The sequence below is a fragment of the Sinohyriopsis cumingii genome, chromosome 9 (genome assembly GCF_028554795.1).
Source record: "Sinohyriopsis cumingii isolate HCF-2022 chromosome 9, ASM2855479v2, whole genome shotgun sequence".
NCBI lineage: Eukaryota > Metazoa > Mollusca > Bivalvia > Unionida > Unionidae > Sinohyriopsis > Sinohyriopsis cumingii.
In genome coordinates this window covers 79,448,134-79,468,954 of record NC_142969.1, presented here as the reverse complement: position 1 = coordinate 79,468,954, position 20,821 = coordinate 79,448,134, and the positions used below count along the sequence as shown (strand labels likewise).

At 35.3% G+C, this 20,821-nt stretch overlaps 2 protein-coding genes across 5 annotated transcripts in view; both read right to left on the bottom strand.

The window, feature by feature from the left end:
• Positions 1 to 20,821, bottom strand: part of LOC149792088 (major facilitator superfamily domain-containing protein 6-like) — a 43,692-nt gene that overhangs the window by 17,841 nt on the left and 5,030 nt on the right. Inside the window, exons 1-3 of one of the 4 annotated variants that reach the window (XM_089970597.1) lie at positions 14,684 to 15,189; positions 7,372 to 8,218; positions 3,041 to 3,194 (exon numbers count right to left, since the gene is read on the bottom strand). In XM_089970597.1, coding sequence (XP_089826723.1) covers positions 3,041 to 3,194; positions 7,372 to 8,156 — 939 coding nt within the window. In that variant the 5' untranslated portion in view covers positions 8,157 to 8,218; positions 14,684 to 15,189. Of the gene's footprint in view, positions 1 to 3,040; positions 3,195 to 7,371; positions 8,219 to 14,683; positions 15,190 to 20,821 lie in introns of those variants that run through there. The other 3 variants (XM_089970596.1, XM_089970599.1, XM_089970600.1) reach the window with 3 other exon arrangements.
• LOC149792087 (major facilitator superfamily domain-containing protein 6-like) overlaps positions 15,678 to 20,821 on the bottom strand; it is a 32,941-nt gene continuing 27,797 nt past the window's right edge. The window contains exons 3-4 of the mRNA XM_089970601.1: positions 20,683 to 20,795; positions 15,678 to 15,744 (exon numbers count right to left, since the gene is read on the bottom strand). Of these exons, the coding sequence (XP_089826727.1) occupies positions 20,720 to 20,795 (76 nt within the window). The 3' untranslated portion in view covers positions 15,678 to 15,744; positions 20,683 to 20,719. The remainder of the gene's footprint in view (positions 15,745 to 20,682; positions 20,796 to 20,821) is intronic.

Sequence of the window (20,821 nt, the reverse complement as noted above, 5' to 3'; positions counted from 1 at the left end):
AGAACTACCCTTAAAATTACGTAGGCAAGAACTGCTCCTCCGATACTCCGTTCGATTAGATACCCACCCAGACAACCATCCCACCAAAATAGCTATAAATAAGTGTAAAGTTGTCTTCAAACCCAAAGTCATACCCATCACACCAAGCGGCAAAGTAATCCTTGAACTAAGAGAAAAGATACCTCTACTAAAAAAAAAACAGGTAACAAACAATACAGACCAGAACAAATCACCATGGTTACAAAAACCACCAAGGATTAACATTGACGCTACCAAACTGGGCAATAAAGAAGGAAAAGAAAACTTACTAAAACCTGTACTGGTAAACGAAATCAACCAAAAATACCCGGACTATGTTAAAATATATACCGATGGAACAAAAACAAACGACCCACCAAGAACAGCAGCAGCAATAGTCATCCCTGAACTCAATATACAAACGGGATCCAGATTACCTGACTATTGCTCCAGTTACACCAGTGAATTCTGGGCTATACTTGAATCACTACAATGGATCAAAGACAACCAAATACCTAAAGCAGTCATTATAAGCGATTCCCTAAGCGTTATCAAATCGATCCAAAATCGCAATACACACTCTAGGGAACAATTCCTCGACAGAGCATGCCAATTAATCGACAATATCACCACAGCACATCAATTAGTCGAGCTCATGTGGATACCGTCGCACACTGGAATCTCTGGCAACGAAACAGCAGACAAAGTTGCAAAAACCAAACTAGGAGATCAAAACTCTATCAAGCTTAACTATAGTTCTACAGAAGCAATAAGCTTCGCACAAACATATATAGACCAAACATGGCAAGATTTTTGGAACTCCTCCACAAAAGGTAAAAAGCACCATGAAACTCCAAAAAACGTAGATAGGAACATACAGCTACCTAAGGGTACCTATTTAGAACAGAAAACCATAAACAGGATAATAACTGGAAAAACTAAACTAGCAAGCAGTTTTGCAAGGTTTATAGGACCCAAACCAGCAACCATTAACTGCTTTAACTGCCACACCACCGAAGATCTACACCACGTATTCAATATATCCCAAAATATCAACCCGCTCGGAAAATATTTATCAAGAACGAAAAAGAGATTGGATCACCACACACATACCCAGAGTTACTTATGGACTTTAATAAAAATAAACAATCAGCATATAAAAATATAAATCAATTCATAGACTCAGCAGGACTTTGGAACAAAATATAATTACTATCCCCACAAAACCAAAAGACCCAGTAACTAGCTAAATAAATTTAGAAGCCACCACATAAAACCCCATAACATATCATTCAATTTTATAAAAGTATTAATAAATAATTCACTTACGAAGCACCTATAAAAAAAAAACCTAAGGAAACCGCAAAATCGGATGTCCTAGATGTCCTTAACGAACCGAGTAATCAGCTAGGATTCCGGTCCTAGATGTCCTTAACGAACCGTGTAATCGGCTAGGACTCCGGTCTCTTGCTAAATAAAGTATAAATAACATTCAATCTCTAAAAACATTAATTAATAAATAACTTAAAGAGGTAATATCTAAAAACTTATAAATAACATAACGTAGGAAACACACCCTAAACACCTCGACTAGTAATACCATAATAACCTTGACAATCTCTCTTCATACATGATTTCTACTAAGAACCTCTATAAAAAGCATAGAACATCCCCCCTCCTTTTAGAAGATTTTGAAGAAGAAAAAAAAAAAATAACAAAAAGAAATCGCAAGAAACACCAGGCAAATGCAACAAGAAACCAGCGATGTAAAGCAAGCAGGACCGTTCCCGAGCTCTCCTTCCCACTAATGACAGCCAACCATTCAACTGTAGGGGCCTTTATGGACCCACAGATTGAGGCCAAACTATCAGGGTTCCTTGAATCCATAAAAGCCTGGGGGAGATGGCACCATCCCCTTCCCCAGGAACAACTAGCAGACTGCGGTGCAGTCAGAAAAAAGTGGCACATGCACAATTGTGCGCACGCCACTATAATTAAACTCAACAACAAAAAAACCTAAACATTATCTTGACAAAAGTATCATTACATTTCTATGAATTTCAAAAGTTGAACCCTTTATTATGACACATGAGTTAGCTCTCTTGAAGGTTGCGGTCTAAACTGGACTCTGTTTGGAATGCAAAATACAAGCTTTACGTATTCAAAATATACAGAAACTATTCTTTTGAGTATTCACCCAAATGGAAAATATTTGCAAATTATTGGATTGGTTTGTAGTTAAGAAATATATTCTACATTATTGTACCCCAATTTTATATAAAGTGAATTGCAGTTTTTAAAAACCCTATAAACTTTACTTAAATTCGTTTTTTTCCAAAAGAGGTTTCGTTATCAGAACCATAATTCGAGGACTTACGCTCAATACAAATATCGGCTGAACGTATTCTTCCATATTGCCACCAAGAAGCAGTAGCAAGTAACACCCCGTTATCTTTCCTTCTACACAGAATGAAATGCAGAATCATGTGCTAAACAGTACTTTCCCCAACAGCTCGTCGTTGTGCCGTATATATGATTTTGCTTTCTTATTTTACACCGTTTTCATGTGCATAGTAATGTTTGAGCACGTGAATATTCCTCATATATATTTTATCTTTTCGTTTTTGTTGCTTTCTTGTTATTTCCTATTTGAAAACAATTTATTGGTTTCTATTTTATTCTGAAGACAGTTATGATCGTTTGGTGGTGTTTGATCACGTGTGTATTCGCAGAGGTGCCAATGCATCTTTTTCATAATGTAAATATATCTAACGGAATAAAAGTTTATAAAATAAGAGATACAAGTTGCATATAATTTCAAATACTATTTGCACAGGATTGGATAGAGGTATGTGGCCGACGTTCTCCCAGATAATATAAATTATATATATATAACTATTACTAAGAAAAAAGTTGATATGAAAATCTTGAAATACTTAGGATGACAAATCGAATATTTAAGTGAGACTGACTTAAATATGGCCTGTCACATTCGTAGCGATGCATACAAAATAGCAGTTACCTTAAACTTGAAGAACCACACAGTGATGAAACAGCAAGCCATCTTTCCAGCAAATACATAGAAAGCGATGCGATAATCACTGTCCACTATCTCCACCCCACATACCACAGTCAATGTTCTTGTTGTAACGATGGCGCCTCCAATAATCATAGAGCTACAGCGAACAATTATTAGTTAGACGAGTGTTATATTAATATATTACATATTTACTGTGGCAAAAGAATCACATTGAAGAGTTATTAAATCAGTTAAAAAATGACAAAGCTTTAAAGAATCACACACACGTTAAGCACAACAGATTTATATTATATTATAATTTATTTGGTAAATAAACTTTTGCTTAGGTTTCGTCTAAGAGATGGAGAAACACCTATCAGCAGCTTTTGAATGATAAATCCTTCGTGATTGACGGATTTTGACGTGCTATTCCTTCAATGAAGATTGCTGCCCTTTTAAGCCGAGATTTAGTGTAATAATGATGGGTATCTAGTATTGTTCAAGAACAGCTATTTATAGTAACACTTGTTCAGATACGTAAACAGATATAAAACAAATCCGACTTTTCAGTGTGAATTCCTGCAATTAGGTGTCTTGTAGCCATTTTATTAAATATGTTTGGATAAACAAGTCATTTGCAAGACATTTTAATAATGACAAGGACTTTTAATGATATTTTTATACTATTACCCTCCCCATATGATAATGTACACAAAGTTCTAAATTTGTCTTCTAATACTTTTATATAAAGAATGCATGTCGTCGTACATTAAAGAAGAAACTTCAGCTAGAAAAATGTCAAAGGTCATAATCGAGATATTGAATCAATGAAAGTTGTATAACCCAAAATATACCAACATTCTATGTTCCCCGATTTTATAAAAATTGTTTAAATATTTTTAAAGACTTTACAGAAAATAACCCTTGTTTTACTTGTGGCACTGCCTCCATCAAAACCTTTAATCAATTAGACATGACAAATTTCGTATTAGAACCAAAAATTCACAAACTTCACACTATCATTTCACTATGGTGTGGAAAAATTTACACAAATTCCTCGATCCAATCACCAGAGATGCGTGTTTTAAAACTATCCATGATATTCTAATAGTGAACTAATGTTCCTCAGAAACATTTTCAAGTGCAAATTGTGTACGTTTTGTAGCGACATTGAAACAACAGATCATTTTTTTTAAAATGTGATTTAGTGTTCACCCAACAAAGCCTTGTAATTAAATGGATTAAATAGCTCTCACGAAACCCATTCAATACATTCTACTCATTCTTAAAATTCGGTATTCTCCCTAAGGAGGTTTCGTTCCCGGAGCTGGAATTCGAGAATCTCTGCCTCCCTTTATCAGCCGAATACAAATATGTCATCTGGAGCAAACGTGTTCGTACCTATTTTTATAAATAAATTGTCACAACCATCTACCTTATCAACTTCTTCCCAAGCCGCCTAAAGTGTAGAATACGGACCGAATTTCGTGACAGATGGTGTCTGGCTGGCCTTTTCTGTTCGCTTTACAATTTTGAACTAGTTATTGATTTAAGTCTGTGATGAGCGTCAACCACTATTCTTCTTCCTGGTTCCACGTGTCTTTGCATGTTCGTTCAATATTTACCTCCTCTTGATAACCATATATAAATAATCTGAATCATTTTAACACTTACACTCTTCAGATATGTAAATCTATCAGTATGTCACATACTTATAATTTCTACATTCCTCAAATATGTATAATTGTATCATACTTGAAACGGGTATAAGTGTTAATTTGTACGGAAAATATGGTTGCACTTCAGTTTCAATATCTCTATTGCATCCTCTTTTCTAATATGTGTAATCATTTTTCTGTTTTGACAAGTATATGAGTGCGCCGGGAAGTGTGTCCCCGTGTATGTATGTGTGTAATGAGTAAGTGTTTGTCCAACATTTACATTGTATTTATTTATTGTATAATATGATACATGTCATCTTTTGTACCTTTTATCATTCATATTTATGAATAAATAATCATGAAAAATAAAAAATAAAAAACATAATCAATCACTTGTATGTAAATGAGCTGGAGATTTCTCATCCAAGTGTCATTCGGTTTGTGGATAGGAACAAGTGTCCAAAGGACTTAACGTTACAGCATAAAATCGTCGGTTTATATCATAATTATGAAGTTTTATACAGAATCCATACAAAACTCAGAATCAAACAGGATCAACTTTTATGGAAGATAATTATAGGTTACAGCATTTGAATGGGAAAATATGAACGAGTTTTTCGGATGTAAATACTGCACGACCTTGGGAGTGCAGTATATCCATCCGACAAAACGAGTTCATATTTTCCCATACAAATGCAGTAACCTTTTTATTATATGCTCATTTTCTTATCCTACCTAATGCTTTATTATACTAACAAAATGCACTACAAGAAACAAAGTAACTGAATGTATGCCGTATTCCAAACTAAATACACAAGCGCAGATTCATCATTACACAACAAAAACATTATTGCTCCGCACATAACTCTGCCAAGATAAATTAGAATTTAGTCGCGCGCTCGACATAACTTTCGAAAGAAAAAAAATGGCGTGTCTAGTTAAAATTGAAATTTGCAGTCATATTGCGAATGAATGAGCATTGCGACAACGTTTCCAGTTGATCTGGAATGAATAGATTTTGGTATTTACTTTTCGATTCTACGAAATTTCGTGATTATGGACTGGATTTATAGTGACAATTCCACATAAAATACATCAGGTTGAAGAAGCGAGGGAGAAGCGTGTTGACATCTGCAAATGTGATTGTTTCTGTCATTGAAAGTTTGAAATCATGATGTAGAAAAAATATGAAGTCTTCAAATTGCAAGTATCAAAAAGACGCTCTGGAACTTAATGCTTATTTCATTTTGAGCGCAGTAAGGAGGATGTAATTGCACTTATTTTCGAAATTGCAGTACAATTTCGATATGTGTAATCAAGATTGAGAACCTATGACATGATTCATGTAATTCGGATTTGCAGAACTAAGACAGCACATTTTGAGGAAATTCAGGATGTAAAACTGTTAGTATATTTTTTGCCATTCATTTTACCAGCTAAAGAAGACAGTTTATCCCTTGTCACTTGTATGTTATTTGTAAGGACCCTTTCTGGAGTCAACTGTATATCTAACCTAAATCCGAACCATTGTATCAAAAATGTTAACGCGGAATGTGCCAAAGCAGCTGGAATGTGGCAGTCCACGAAACATCTGCTTTACTTCATTCAGAAACAAACTGAATCAACCAAAATGTAAAGCGCCTACTACGCGAGTGTTCATGATTTGTTTACAAATCGAAAGTGCTGGCGTCTGCGTCTATTGTTTGTTTACAATATAAAGTAGTACCTTTATGCACGTGAATATAATATGAAGGTGTGCAATATCGTAAAATATCGAACGATTCCGACAATGTAAAGTTAACGGAGAATAAAATGAGCATATAATAATGCCTTCTTTCTGAGCAATGGATACTGAGAACATATTCATTCAAAGCATGCATACTTCCTTCCCATTTGAACAGCGACTTACTAAAAGGTCAGCGCTGCTAGGGTGCAACAATAAACTGTTTCAACGACGATTTCACATTGTAAATTTTAATTAGAAAAGGGAAGCAGAACTTTTTTGTTAATATTTGGACTTTATTACGGTCCATTCCCAGTAGTTATTGTAAATATATTATCATTATTTTGCAATGATATTATCACCACTAAGTTCCTGACTCACTCAAAGACATATTTCTCTCTTTTGTAACCTACTTTGTACAAGTTTAATCAATTGTGACAATAATTGGTATGGAATGGAGTGTTCCGTCTAAGGATTAGAAAGTATTTATATGGAACAAAGATTTGATAAGGCAGAGTTTCCTTTGGAAAGGTGTCTGTTTCCATAGCTCCATGTGACTTTTGAAATATGTATATGTAGCTTATAAATACGTAAATATATAAGTAAATAGCCTACCATTTGAGGTGAAATATCATTAAATGAATCGGTAAACCACTTAAGAAAACTGCAAGGTAATAGACCTCACTCTTGTATAAAAATAAACCGCATTGCGTAATTTTTGAAAGATTTTCTGTCGAATTTATGAGTGTCTGCTACACAAGCTTCCTTGTAAAGTAATTTTAACTCCTCTAACCTCCCAAAATAAGTACAGTAAATTATTGCTAATGTATGCTATAAGTATGTTTATATGTTAACTTTGGGGTTTTTTATTATTGGGGGTGGGTGGGTGCAGACGCTCTTGTGATTGCCCTAAGACACATACTTTATTTTTAGTCAATTCTATTACTTACAATAAACCCAGGGACAATGATCCATACGCACGCTGGTATCCGTACTTATCAATCCCTTCGTCTCCTAATTCTCCAACGATGGCTGAATCTGCAAGGGGTTCACATGGTGCTTGCAGAAATTCCCCAACAAGGACCAGCACAAGAATAGTAATATATACACGGTTCACGTCATCTTGGTCAAACATCCAGCCTCTGTCCTGCTGTAAACTCTCAGCTGGCGTCACATCTGGGCGAAGCCGAAGTACACGCGCAAGATAGGATCCTGAGTGTGGTGGAGAAGGGGTGGTTATTTGAGCTGAATCATTAGCACGCACACTGTTGTTGCCTAGCAACTCGTTCACAAGGGGACAGTTTATGTCTGTCTTTGATGGTGGTGGAACGAATCCCACGGACGTGTATGAAACTAGCCATACAAATGTACTACCTATTAATATAACCCTACTTATTCTGAATCGGTCAGCTAAGAAACCCCCTAAGGGTCCACTAAAGAATCTTACCAGAGGGCGCACACCGGAAATGATCCCAATTTCTTTGGGGCTGAAACCAAGTTGTTGGTAATAAATAGAAAAGAAAGGAAACATAGCTCCAACGGCACCAAGGAAGAAGAAAAAGAAACATTTAAATTTGATAAGGGATGGCTCGATCCTAAAATATTTCTTATCTATCCAACAAAACGTGGTACTTTGTTTCTTAGTTAGTTGGTCCTTTTCCTTTGCCTCAGTCTTTAAGTTTGATTCAGTTGAAAGACCTTTTTCTTCGTGAACCGTTAATTCTATATCCATCATTAATATGTTTGAAGTCCGTACGCTTTGAACAGGGCAATGTCTTCAGTCAAGTGTCCTTTGGCCTGGAAGATAGAATACATCAGCACTGAAGGACTTAAAAGAACACAACACACATATACATCAGCTTTCTTTAAGTTAAGAACCGTTTTTAGTTAGTAATACGTTTGTATAATCTCATACGGTAACACAGTTTTGGAAATGTTCAATTGAACAAAAAAGTGGTTTCACTGCTCGTGTGTCGCTGAATGTAATTGTCAAAGACATTACAAGTAATGATATATTTATAAACCAAACGTTGTGTGTAGTTTTGGCTTATAATGATTCTTATTTTCATTAATGCAAGCGAAATCGGTTGCAAGTTCTCACAAGACTAGAAATACATCTGACATGCATACAATACATATAATAATATATTTGCGGTTTATATGTATTTTAGTACATTTGTGCAACGTTTTCAAAAGTTATGTTTCTTTTTTATCGTGTGTTTTTAGCTTATGGATTACATTGTAAGTAATGTAATTGCACAATAGAAGGCATGATCCATACAGTGCTAACACTATACAGTAAGAGAAGAAGAAGAAAACCAATAAGAGTAAAAACATGTTTTAGCGAATCCCCAAAGTGATATTCTCATTTAATCTGTTAAAAATAGGTATGCCTTTTTTTACAAAGCCGAAAGGATACAAATACAACTATTAAAATGTCCGTCGCATGTGAGCTTTTAACTGTCTCAGTCACAAGCCTGTTCATAGTTTGACTTCTCAGTCAGGAGTCCATTTGCAGTTTACCGTCTGAATCAGGAGTCCATTAGCAATTTACTGTCTCAGTCATGAGCCCATTAGCACCGTATCAATCAGGAGTCCATTAGCAGCTGACAGTCTCGTTCAGAGGACCATTAACTGTTTAACATCTCTTTCAGGGGTCCGATGTTTGTTTTTTTTGTATCATTCACGAGTTCATTAGCACTTTCCTGAATCAGTAGTCCATTTGCAGTTTAATATCTCTTTCAGGAGTCCATTAGCAGTTTAACGTCTTATTTAGGAGTTTATTTATAGATTACCGTCTCACTCAGGAGTCCATCCGCAGTGTATCATCTCTTCTGAGTATATTAGAAGTTTACCGTCACAGTCATGAGCCCATTAGTAGATTACAGTCTCAGTCATAAGTCCGTTTGCTGTTTACCATCTCTTTCAGGAGTCTATTAGCAGTTTACCGTCTCATTCAAGTCTGTTTGCAGTTTACTGTCTCAATCAGGAGTCCATTAGCAACGTATGGTCTCAGCCATTAGTCCATCAGCAGTTCACGATCTCGTTCAGGAGTTCATTAGCATTTACCGTCTCAGTCGGGAGTCCATTTGCTAAGAATTTACTCTCATTCTCAAATCATACTTCATGAATAATTGGTGGGGAAAATGAAGACAACGACAAGTACAATGCATGCTATAACAAAAACTACTACTACTACTACTACTACTACTATTACTACTACTACTACTACTACTAATAATAATAATAATAATAGTAATATTAAACAGGAGAAAGTATTTGTATTATTGTGACAATTGTTATCATCATAATCATTAATATTTTATTATTATCATTATTATTATTATTATTATTGTTGTTGTTGTTGATTAGCAGATGTAATACAGATATGTGATGGAAAAGTACAATAGAGTGAAAAAGAAAAAAATAATCATTCAAATCATGCTGTATACAAGAATTGCGAGCCAAATCAAAACATTTCCGAAAAGTAATTTTTAACCACAAGTGTTGTTAAAGCAGTGTTTCCTATTTGCACCTTGTTAAAAGGAATGATTATATTGCGTAGTCACGATACTGTTGAAACATAAAAACTGAAATTAGACTCTAATTAGAATATACTCAGTTTATAGACTGTGAAACTATGTTAATACGTGGGGCAATTAATACGCATTATTTCACCTATGTTCAATTTTATTTGGTCAAGAGACGACGAAGATCTTTGGAAACCAGATGTTGTTCTAGCTATTGATGTTGTTGTTGATACAGAATCTAGGTTTTTCAATAATGATTAGCAAAAGAAATCCGCTGCTTATGCTCAAACCAAATTATATGATTTTGTTAAATTTTGTTTGTTATATTATATACATTTATAGTAGATACATTAAATTGTTGGTATTAACATTCCATAGAATCGTTTACGTTAATTTGACTTTTAACATTTTTAAAAGAATATATTTAGTTTTACCATTAGCATCACCCTAGGATCCTTTAAAAAAAGCTGATTTCACATCTCGTCTAAGAAGAGATAATGTATTAGAAAGTCTCTCTGTGTCAAATTGAATCTTATTTCGAAATAAGTTTGCACAAACAGTCGAATGAATATAGATTGGAAAAGCCAAAATGATTTTATTTTCATAAATTAACCTCTAATGCGCATCTGATATAACGGATTAGAACGGATTAGAAGTGATTCGAAGAGATTAGAACGGATAGATTAATAGTTACATCTACATCTTATCGGTAAAGAATTATATTTATAGTAAGATTTTCTTCACAATTTGTATGCATTGTTAAAAGAAATACTTACACAGATCGATATTGTTACTTGTAATTTCCACTACTTCTTGAGTGATCTATTTTTTAACAGGCAGTTCGCCTGTATGTACGTTAACCCTACAAGCCGCGTGGCTACGAAAATGGACTTTATCAATATTAGTTGGGACACATTTTATTGAATTATGTCGTGTTTATACGCTTTGACTGAGCAAATCTCAGCTAAATGAGATGATGTTCCATGAGCCAAAACAGAGAGAGAGAGAGAGAAAGAGAGAGAATTACACATATACACCGAACAAAACAGACAGTACTATACCTAGAGTCTAAAGGAGAATGATTGATAACTCTAGGCAGAATTAATATTTAATACAAATAATAATATCATACTGGTTAGAGAATTTTTAATTCTTACTCTACGGAGATCCGAAGCCAGGTCCGCAGGTAAACTGCACCCATGGCCTTGCCTGCACGCACCAGATCATATTCCATCCCGACTAAGCACACATGATCAAAAAGTACTGCTAATGAGTTGGTCTTATATGCACTCGTGCGTAGCAGACACTCGCATTGCGACCTAGTAATTATTTCTCATCTATATATTGGTAAAATTTCTTTCAAGTAGCCCCCTGGCGAAAGGTCTAACCTAATTACTCTAACCTTACTTTACATTCACAATGAAGAACAATATCATACAATGGAACTGTCGAGGACTTAAAACCAACTACAATTATATTATTTTGCTTTTAAATGAACATGATCTTGCAATATTATGCTTGAAAGAAACATTCATGAAAGATACAGACGACATCACATTTAAAATTACTCCCTTTTTAACACCTACTCTAAAAATGTTGACAAGGCCTCAGGAGGAGTTTCTGTTGTTGTGAGCAAATAGGGCCTCTCATAGCGTCATCCCTTTAGACACAAATTTACAAGTCATTGTTGTAAGCGTCACACTACATCAAGTGATCACCTTTTGTTCCATTTATATATCACAAAACACCAAACTACTACCGAACGAATTAGACGATCTTGTTCAGCAACTGCCCGCTCCTTTGTTCTACTCGAGGATTTTAATGCCCATAACATTTTATGGGGATCAGATAACACACGTGACGGAGGCCTAAAAGTAGAAGACTTCATTTCTAGACATGATTTGTGTCTATATAACACCAGATCTCCGACGTATTTACACCCAGGAACGGGTACATACACGTACATCGATTTGACAATTTTTCTCCTTCGTTGCTTTTAAACTATGATTAAAAGGTCACAAATGACCTTCACCGTATTGATCGCTTTCCAGTCTCCCTTAAGAATGTTTACTGTACAAATGATAAAGCAATTCCACAATGGAATTTAAAAAAGGCCGTCTGTGCCTTGTTTGAAACCCTTGTCAAACTAGGCTTAATAAGGATACAGTTTTAAACGTTAATGACCCTATTCAGCAGTTTACTTCTATTTTAATCGAGATTGCAGAAGAATACATCTCCAAGTCCTCACCTAACTCTAAAACAACCCAACAATGTTGGTTAAGTAAAGAATGTAAAGAGGCCATTAGACAACGCCGAGAAGCACTGGGAAAATTTAATAATCGTCCGACGCCCGAAAATTTAAATAAGTACCGTATTATCCGGGCTAAAGCTCGCCGCACCAGCATAGAAAGAAAAAAAAAAAAAAAAAAAACAACAGAGTGTCATGGAAAAATACGTTTCCTCTTCAAACTTTTGTTCCTCTATTAATAAGGTATCTGACATAATCCGCAAAATAAATGAAACGAGGAACCAATTCTTGCCGACATTTTAAGTTAAACAATAAAAATGTCAACTCCAAGCATGATATAGCAAATATACTTATAGTTTCTCTAAAAAGTCCTCATCGTCTAATTATTCAGAAACCTTACGAAGATTAAAAAGTCAAAAAGAAGAGGCGCGGTTGAAATTCACATCTAATTACTCAGAACGTTACAGTCAACCGTTTTTATGATTGGAACTACCGGAAGCTTTGAACAAGACCCATGATACATCCGCTGGGCCTGACGAAATGCATTAACAGTTTGTGAAACACCTACCAGAATCATCACTAGCAGCTCTTCTGGAAATCTTCAATGATTTATGGATTTCTGGTAATGTACCAAACGTTTGGAAAGAAGCAACAGTATTACTAATTCCTAAACCAGGTAAAGATAGTACAGATCCTACCAATTATCGGCTCCTTGTACTGACAAGCTGTGTGTACAAAACAAATGGACGAATGATCAGTTCTTGGCTTGTATGGTACTTGGAAACAAACAATTTAATATCTCCTTTTCAAAGTGGGTTTCCATATGGCTGTAGTTCCAATAATCTCCTGGTAAGACTGATAACATTTATTCGCGACGCTTTTATTAAAAAAGGAACATTTAGTAGCGGTTTTCTTTGATTTAGAAAAGGCATATGACACGACATGGATGATGAATGACCCGCACGATCTGGGTCAAAAAGGCTGTCTGTCATTTTTTATATCAAACTTTCTCTCAAACAGGGAATTCATGGTACGAGTGGGCTCTACCCTGTTAGATTTGCACGAGCGATAGATGGGTGTGCGCTAGGGCAGTATTTTATCTGTAACGTTTTTCAACATCAAGATTAATAGCATCGCCAGGTGCTTGGCTCCCGGTGTGGATTGTTACGTTGATGATTTCTTTATATGTTATCGATCAGAGCACATGCATACAATTGAAAGACAAGTACAATAAAATATAAACAAGATTCAAAAGACACCGTGACGAGACAAACTCATGCTGGACGGAACACCTATACCAGTTGTTCAGGAAACAAAGTTTCTAGGTATTATCTGTGTCAGAAAACTGACCTTCATTCAACACATAAAGAACTTGAAAGCTAAATTCTGAAAATCTCTAGATCTACTTAAAGTAGTAGAGCACACTGACTTGGGTACTGATAGAAAAATATTCCTCATTTTATATAGAACGTTTATTCGTTTAAAATTTGACTATGATTGCATTGTGTATGGTCATAATTGAAGATGCTTGACCAGATTCATCAAGGGATTCGCTCTGTGAGCAGTTAGGACATACTCATGTGAAAGCCTTCTCGATGAAGTGAACGAGCCACCTTTATTACATCGTAGAGAAATGCCTGTCAAACAGCATGCCCTCAAGTTTAGATCAAACCCTCTGAACCCTGCTTTTTTGGCTGTTTTCAATCCAAATAGAAAACATTGCACATAAAAATCCAAGTGCCATGCATACCTTTGGCATCTGAATATCAGCCAGCCTTGACATTATAAAAATTGATCTTGTTAAAATTCAGAAAACATGCAGTCCGAAACACCTTCATGGCTACTCGAGCAACCAAACATACATTTTACGCTTCCCGATGGAAAAAAATCTGAGACTAACTGTTCTATCTTCCATAACTCTTATCACGAACTCCTTGCCGAATTTAATAACTACATATACAAGAATTTACAATTTTGGATCAAAGGATGAGGAAAAGGCTGCTGCAGCCTTCGTTAGTGAAAAACACACAACAAAAGTTTGCTTACTATATGGTTCATCGAATTTTTTAGCCGAAATCAGAGCAATAGACTTTGCTCTACAATATATCGAAAGCAAATGTATTTTAAACTGCATCATCTTATCCGATTCACTATCAGTACTTCAGTCACTACATCTAAATCTTCGTTGATACACGCCATTTACATTGCCCGTTGATCGGGAAGCTTTCTATATTATCCTAACTATCACATCGTTTTGCTTTTAACTGCTTGATTTTATTATCGCTGGTCGATAAGAAACCTTTTATCAACTGTTGTTAATGTTACGTATAACCTTTTATATAGCGCCAAATAGCCTAACAGTGCTGGTGCGCCGTAAAACTTCAATAAATCAATCAATATTTCAAGCCAACCATGATTCAAACACACACATACAGAGACACACACACGTATATATATATATTGCTATGCCGCTACTTTATGTACCTTCGAATCCGCTGATTTTACCCAGAACACGTTCTTGTAGTCGAGCGTACCCATTTTGAGATGTCCCCTCGTACATAACAATGCTCGTTACCCGTTCGCGTATTTTGTACAACAATACAAGATTTTAAAATTAAATTACCTGCACAACATTCGAAGATGAGAATAATATATTCGGGCAGGTTTGTCATGACTGATTATATTGTCTAATACTAGGTTAAATTCGAAGGATTAAAACACCGAGTTGTGTGTATTACTGTCGTGCGGTCATGTTCCGTCAGCATGGTCGATTTGGATTGGCCGATCGATTGCAATACCCACCAATCAATGCTTTGTTTACCAGAATGCTTACACGTGCCAAACTTGTATATAAACAGCGTCCTTGTCCCAAGTCGGTGACAGATACGGGTAGAAAGATAAGGTAGTAGACGGATAGAAGAAAAGGGCTGGTTAAGATCTAGAACTAAGATTAAGTCAAGAAAAATGAGAGAGGTAATTCTTGCAGAAGGAAAATTTAATGTATGTAATTTTGAAGAACAATTTGGAACTTAGACTTTAAACTACAAGTTCCCAAAAGCAGACGAATTTGGAAACCCAAATTCAGATTACGAAATTCAAAACCTTATTGCCCACATGTTTAACACTCAAGATTAGCTTTTAGTAAATTAGATTGGTTTTTAGCTAATCGAAATATATCCATTACAGTTGTATCTACTGGTATAATTCTGAAAGTAAAAGTTGAATCTGTAAACTGGTAAAAAGGGTGTAGTTCTGTTTTACAGATGAGAATGTTGGAATAAATCTGTCCTGGACTTTTAATCTTTCTTTATTGTTGTTTTATCTCTATTGCTAAAGTCAGACGAACCCTTGTAACTTCAAGGTCTGAAAAAGAAAGCTAAAATCCCTGAGTAATTTTCCAGACCCATGAGGTTACAGATTTGGTTGTCAGAAGTGGGATCATAATGATCTAATCAAAGAAAAGAGAATAACACCTTAACACAATTCTTAAATTTTATTAATAAAATTTTATCTTCTCTCTTGAAAATCTGGTAGAGATGATCATTCTGGAAAAAGAAAAGAAACAATGAAATAAAAATCTGACTCCAGCAATAGTAGATAAAATTTATATAAACAATTTATTTTTTTTTAAAGTGATTGATCAGATTTGGAAATGGAGCAAAATGCACATTTATTACGTTTGGAAGACATGTATATGAAATCTGAAGCAGGAAATGAAATTGAAAGTGTGACAACTGAGATTGATGATAACAATGATGAAATAAGATCAAGGGATTCAAGTCCCTATGGTAAACTGGAGAGTAATTTAGAAAAACAAATGACAAGTTTAGCAACAGAAGTTAAAGATACAGTACTCACCCTAGCAGACCACATGAAATCTACATTTGAAGATTTCGAGTCAAAATTGCATCATCTACATCAAAAGTTACATTTGATTGAAAATAGAAATGAAAATTCCAGAACTAGAGAAATAGAAAACCCCAGCCTACAAAGAAACAGTGGAATCAAAAGTAGTAGAGAACACACACCTACTCATGAGATAATGGGAAACAATAAACAGGCTAGGATTAAACCTCAGCTATATGACGGTCAGACTGACATAGATGAATACTTAACTCAGTTCAATATTATTGCAGAACTTAATGACTGGGATTATCATTCAAAGTCATTGTATTTAGCTAGCAGTCTCACTGGTACTGCTCGCTCTATGCTTAATGAAATTGAACCAGAACAAAGGAAAGATTACTACAATCTGGTAAAAGTATTAAAATCCAGATTTGGAACTCTAAATAAAGCTGAAATATACAGGAATCAACTTAAATCTAGAGTTCGAGAAAAGGGAGAGTCAATTTCTGAATTAGCGCAAAACATCAAGAAACTGACCAGACAGGCATATCCTGATGCAACTGGTGAAATCATTGAAATTTTAGCCCTGGACTACTTTATTGATGCCTTGCTGGACTCTGAAACCAGATTAAGACTAAGAGAATGTGGTCCTAAAACACTAAACGAGGCTGAAACAATAGCTGTTAAAATGGAAGCTCACAAACTAGCTGATAAACAGAGACAGAAAAATGTGAACTCCCTGTCTGAAATAGAAACTGTACCTAATGAGGGCAAGCTAGATAAAATTGTACAAAGGCTAGAACATTTGTCTGAAACAGTAGAAAAATTGTAGTCAGAAACAGAAAAAAAAGAATACAAAAACTGGAACAAAAAACAAGTAGATAGGAATGACAATGTCAGAAGAAATGTTGGCCAAAGAGATTACAATGGAAAATGGTTTCAAAACTTTTCACACAGTACTAACAGAAAACAAATTCTTGAACAAAGAGATAGAAATCAAAATCAAAAGTACAAGCCAAACCATAGTTTTAGAAACAAATGGGATAATACTGACAGACAGACCAGAGGTCAGGGAAACAGAAATGGGTCAAGCTTGGGGACCGAAGCGCGACTGTAAAGGAAGAAAGGTCCAAATTGATCAAACTAAACAATCTAGGGACTGATACAGAATATTTTGTAAATGTTAAAATAAATGGAAATTGCATTTCTTTGTTGTGTGACACTGGAGCAAATGTTACGATTCTAAGTAGTAAAGTAGTAAAATCTTGGTCAGAAAACTCACAACCGGAGGTGACTCCAGTCAAAAGTATGCTTTTAACTGTAACGGGAGAAAGCCAACCTTTTGATGGTAAAGCAGAGGTAAAAATTATGTTAGGGACTCATACTTTCACACATGAAGTATTGTTAGCAGACATACAACAAGATGGCATACTTGGTATTGACTTTTTAAAGAAACACCAGTGTGACCTTATTATTAGTAAAGGTTATTTAAATGTAAAAGGAGAAAAAGTACCATGCTATATGAAATCAGATGAAAAGAAAACTGTGTGCTGTAGAATTGCTTTAACTGAAAATGTTGTGATATTGCCTGAATCTGAAGTAATTGTAAATGGCAGACCAATTGACCTGTATGATAAGGATGCCATGGGCTTAACTGAACCATTCTCAAAATTTGTGGAGAAAACTGGTCTACTAGTAGCAAAAGTTTTAGTACATCCTAAAAATGGATACATTCCTCTCAGAATAGCAAATTTTGGAGAAAAACCAGTTGAACTGTACAAAAATACTGTTACTGCAGAATTACAACCAGTTCAAGTTGTACACAGTACACCTGCTGGTGCAATAAACCAAAAAGGGGGTAGTGTTCAACAATTACCAGACCATTTAGCTGATATGTTTGTAAGGTCTTCTAAAAATCTGGATAAAGAACAAACGGAACAGTTAAAACAATTTTTGATGAAACATCAGAGTATCTTTTCTGCATCCTCAAGTGATGTAGGTCATTCAACCTTGATAAAACATCAAATTGATACAAGAGATGAAAAACCTGTTAAAAAGTATCCTTACAGAATACCACTTGCTAAAAGACAAGTTGCAGAGAACGAAATTAAAAAGATGGCGGAAGATGGAATTATAGAAAAATGTCCACAAAGCCCTTGGAATACTCCCATTGTAATGGTGACTAAATCTGATGGTTCTGTAAGGTTCTGTTGTGATTTTCGAGGATTGAATGATGTTACTGTCAAAGATTCTCAACCATTGCCTAGAATAGATGATAGTTTAGATGCTTTAGCAGGATCAAAATGGTGGTCTTGTCTGGATATGAAATCAGGCTATTGGCAAGTAGAAATTGATGAAAAAGATAGACATAAAACTGCCTTCTCCATACCAGGAGGGGAACAATGGCAATGGCGCAGATTAGCATTTGGACTCTGCAATGCACCTGCGACTTTCACTCGTCTTGTCCAGATGGCATTTTCAGGTCTCTTGTGGAAAATGGTCATTTTGTACCTTGATGATATAATCTGCTATTCAAAAACCTTCGAAGAACGCTTCACCAATTTGGAGGTAGTTTTTCAAAGACTGAAAAACGCTAACTTGAAACTGAATCCAAAGAAATGTAACTTGTTTCAAAAAGAGGTCACATTTTTAGGTCATACTATAAGTGAAGCTGGTGTGGGCACAAGTACAGATAAAATCACAGCAGTAAGAGACTGGCCAACCCCTAAAAATGTAAAAGAAGCTAGAAGCTTCATTTCTTTGGCAAGTTACTACAGATCATATGTGTATCAGTTTGCTACTTTGGCCAAACCTAATCATGAATTGTCTGAAAAGGGTAGAAAATTTGTATGGACTGAGAAATGTGAGCAGTCCTTCAAGGATATAAAACATGCACTGATAAATGCACCTATCTTGGCATTCCCTACTGAAAATGATATATTTATTTTAGATTGTGATGCCTCAAATGTGGCTCAAGGAGCAGTACTCTCCCAAATCCAAAATGGAAAAGAAAAAGTAATTAGCTATTTTAGTAAACGTATTCTCAAAAACTGAAAGAAAATATTGTGTCACAAGGCGAGAACTTCTTGCAGTGGTAAATGCGGTCAAACATTTTCATCACTATCTTTATGGAAAGAAGTTCACAGTGAGGACTGATCATGGTAGTCTGAAATGGCTGATAAATTTTAAAATGGTAGAAGGTCAATTAGCTAGGTGGTTGACTTTTCTGGCTACCTACGATTTTGAGATTATACACAGAGCTGGCAGATTGCACTCCAATGCGGATGCATTATCAAGACGTTCATATGTCAAAATGAACTGTACCTATTGTGAAAGAGTTGAAAATTATGCTGAAAGTGAATCAGAGAAAGAATTGGTAGCTTGTATTTCTAAGCTCCCAAGTCAAATAGGTTCCATGTCTATTCCATACCAGGTAAACTCAAAGAACAAAGAGATAAATAAAGAGTCATATAAAAGTGATATTTTCATATCACTAATCACAATATTTTTACTATGCATAGTCCCTGTAGAAACAATATCTATTATTTGCTTCATTCTAACTGTGTGTTCTGTGGTCATTGGATACTCTTATAATGACAATACCCTAGTGAGAAATCTGTCAGAGATTCCACATGGTGAAAAACCACGAGTGTTGAGTGAAAACTGTAATCACTTGAAGTGTATATGTGATAAACTCTGTTATGTTACAAAAGAGGTTAGGAAGAAACTCCCATCTCCTGACAGTAGTATAAGTACAGAGAGAAATATTACTTATCAGTCAAAAGATAATATGGACAACTTTGATATGTCCAAATTACCCCATTTACAAAATGATGATACAGTTCTGAAAGTGGTGAAGGGGATGGTGACAAGCAAAAAGAAATATGAATGGTCAGATATTTCACATTACTGTCCTGAAATAAAATACTACTGGAAACAGGTTGATTCCTTTGTAGTAGAAAATGATATCTTGTATAGGAAATGGGAAAGTGATGATGGAATGACAGTCACCATGCAAATTGTTGTTCCTGAATGTTTAAAAGGATGTATACTTACACAGTTACATAACAGTATCACAGCTGCACATTTAGGAGTTGCAAAGACTCTACAAAAAGTGCGACAGAGATTCTTTTGGTATGGGCTGAATAAAGATGTTGAAAATTGGTGCAAGAAATGTGATGTGTGTGCCAGTAGAAAATCTTCTCTTAGGAAACCAAAAGCACCCATGAAAACCTACAATGTACGTGCTCCTATGGAAAGAGTGGCTATTGACTTTATAGGTCCACTTCCTAGGACCAAACAGGGAAATAAATACATAATGGTCATAGGTGACTATTTTACCAAATGGACAGAGGCATACCCAGTAGAAAAGGTTGATGCTAAAACTACAGCAAAAGAACTGATTGATAATTTTATCACAAGATTTGGAATACCTCTTCTTATTCACACAGATCAAGGAACATATTTTGAGTCAGAACTTTTCAAAGAGATCTGTACAATATTAGGAATTGAGAAAACACGAACTTCTATTGCCAGACCCCAAAGTGATGGCATGATAGAGAGAGCTAACAGAACCATTTATAACATGCTTTCAGCATTTGTGTCCTCACATCAAGATAACTGGGATGAAATCTTACCTTTGGTCATGATGGCGTACAGTCAGCAGTTCATGAATCAACTGGAATAACTCCCAGCATGATGACATTTGGTAGAGAAATAGTTCTTCCCATTGACATGGTAATCGGAAAACCTGAAATAAATGAGAATGATAATGAA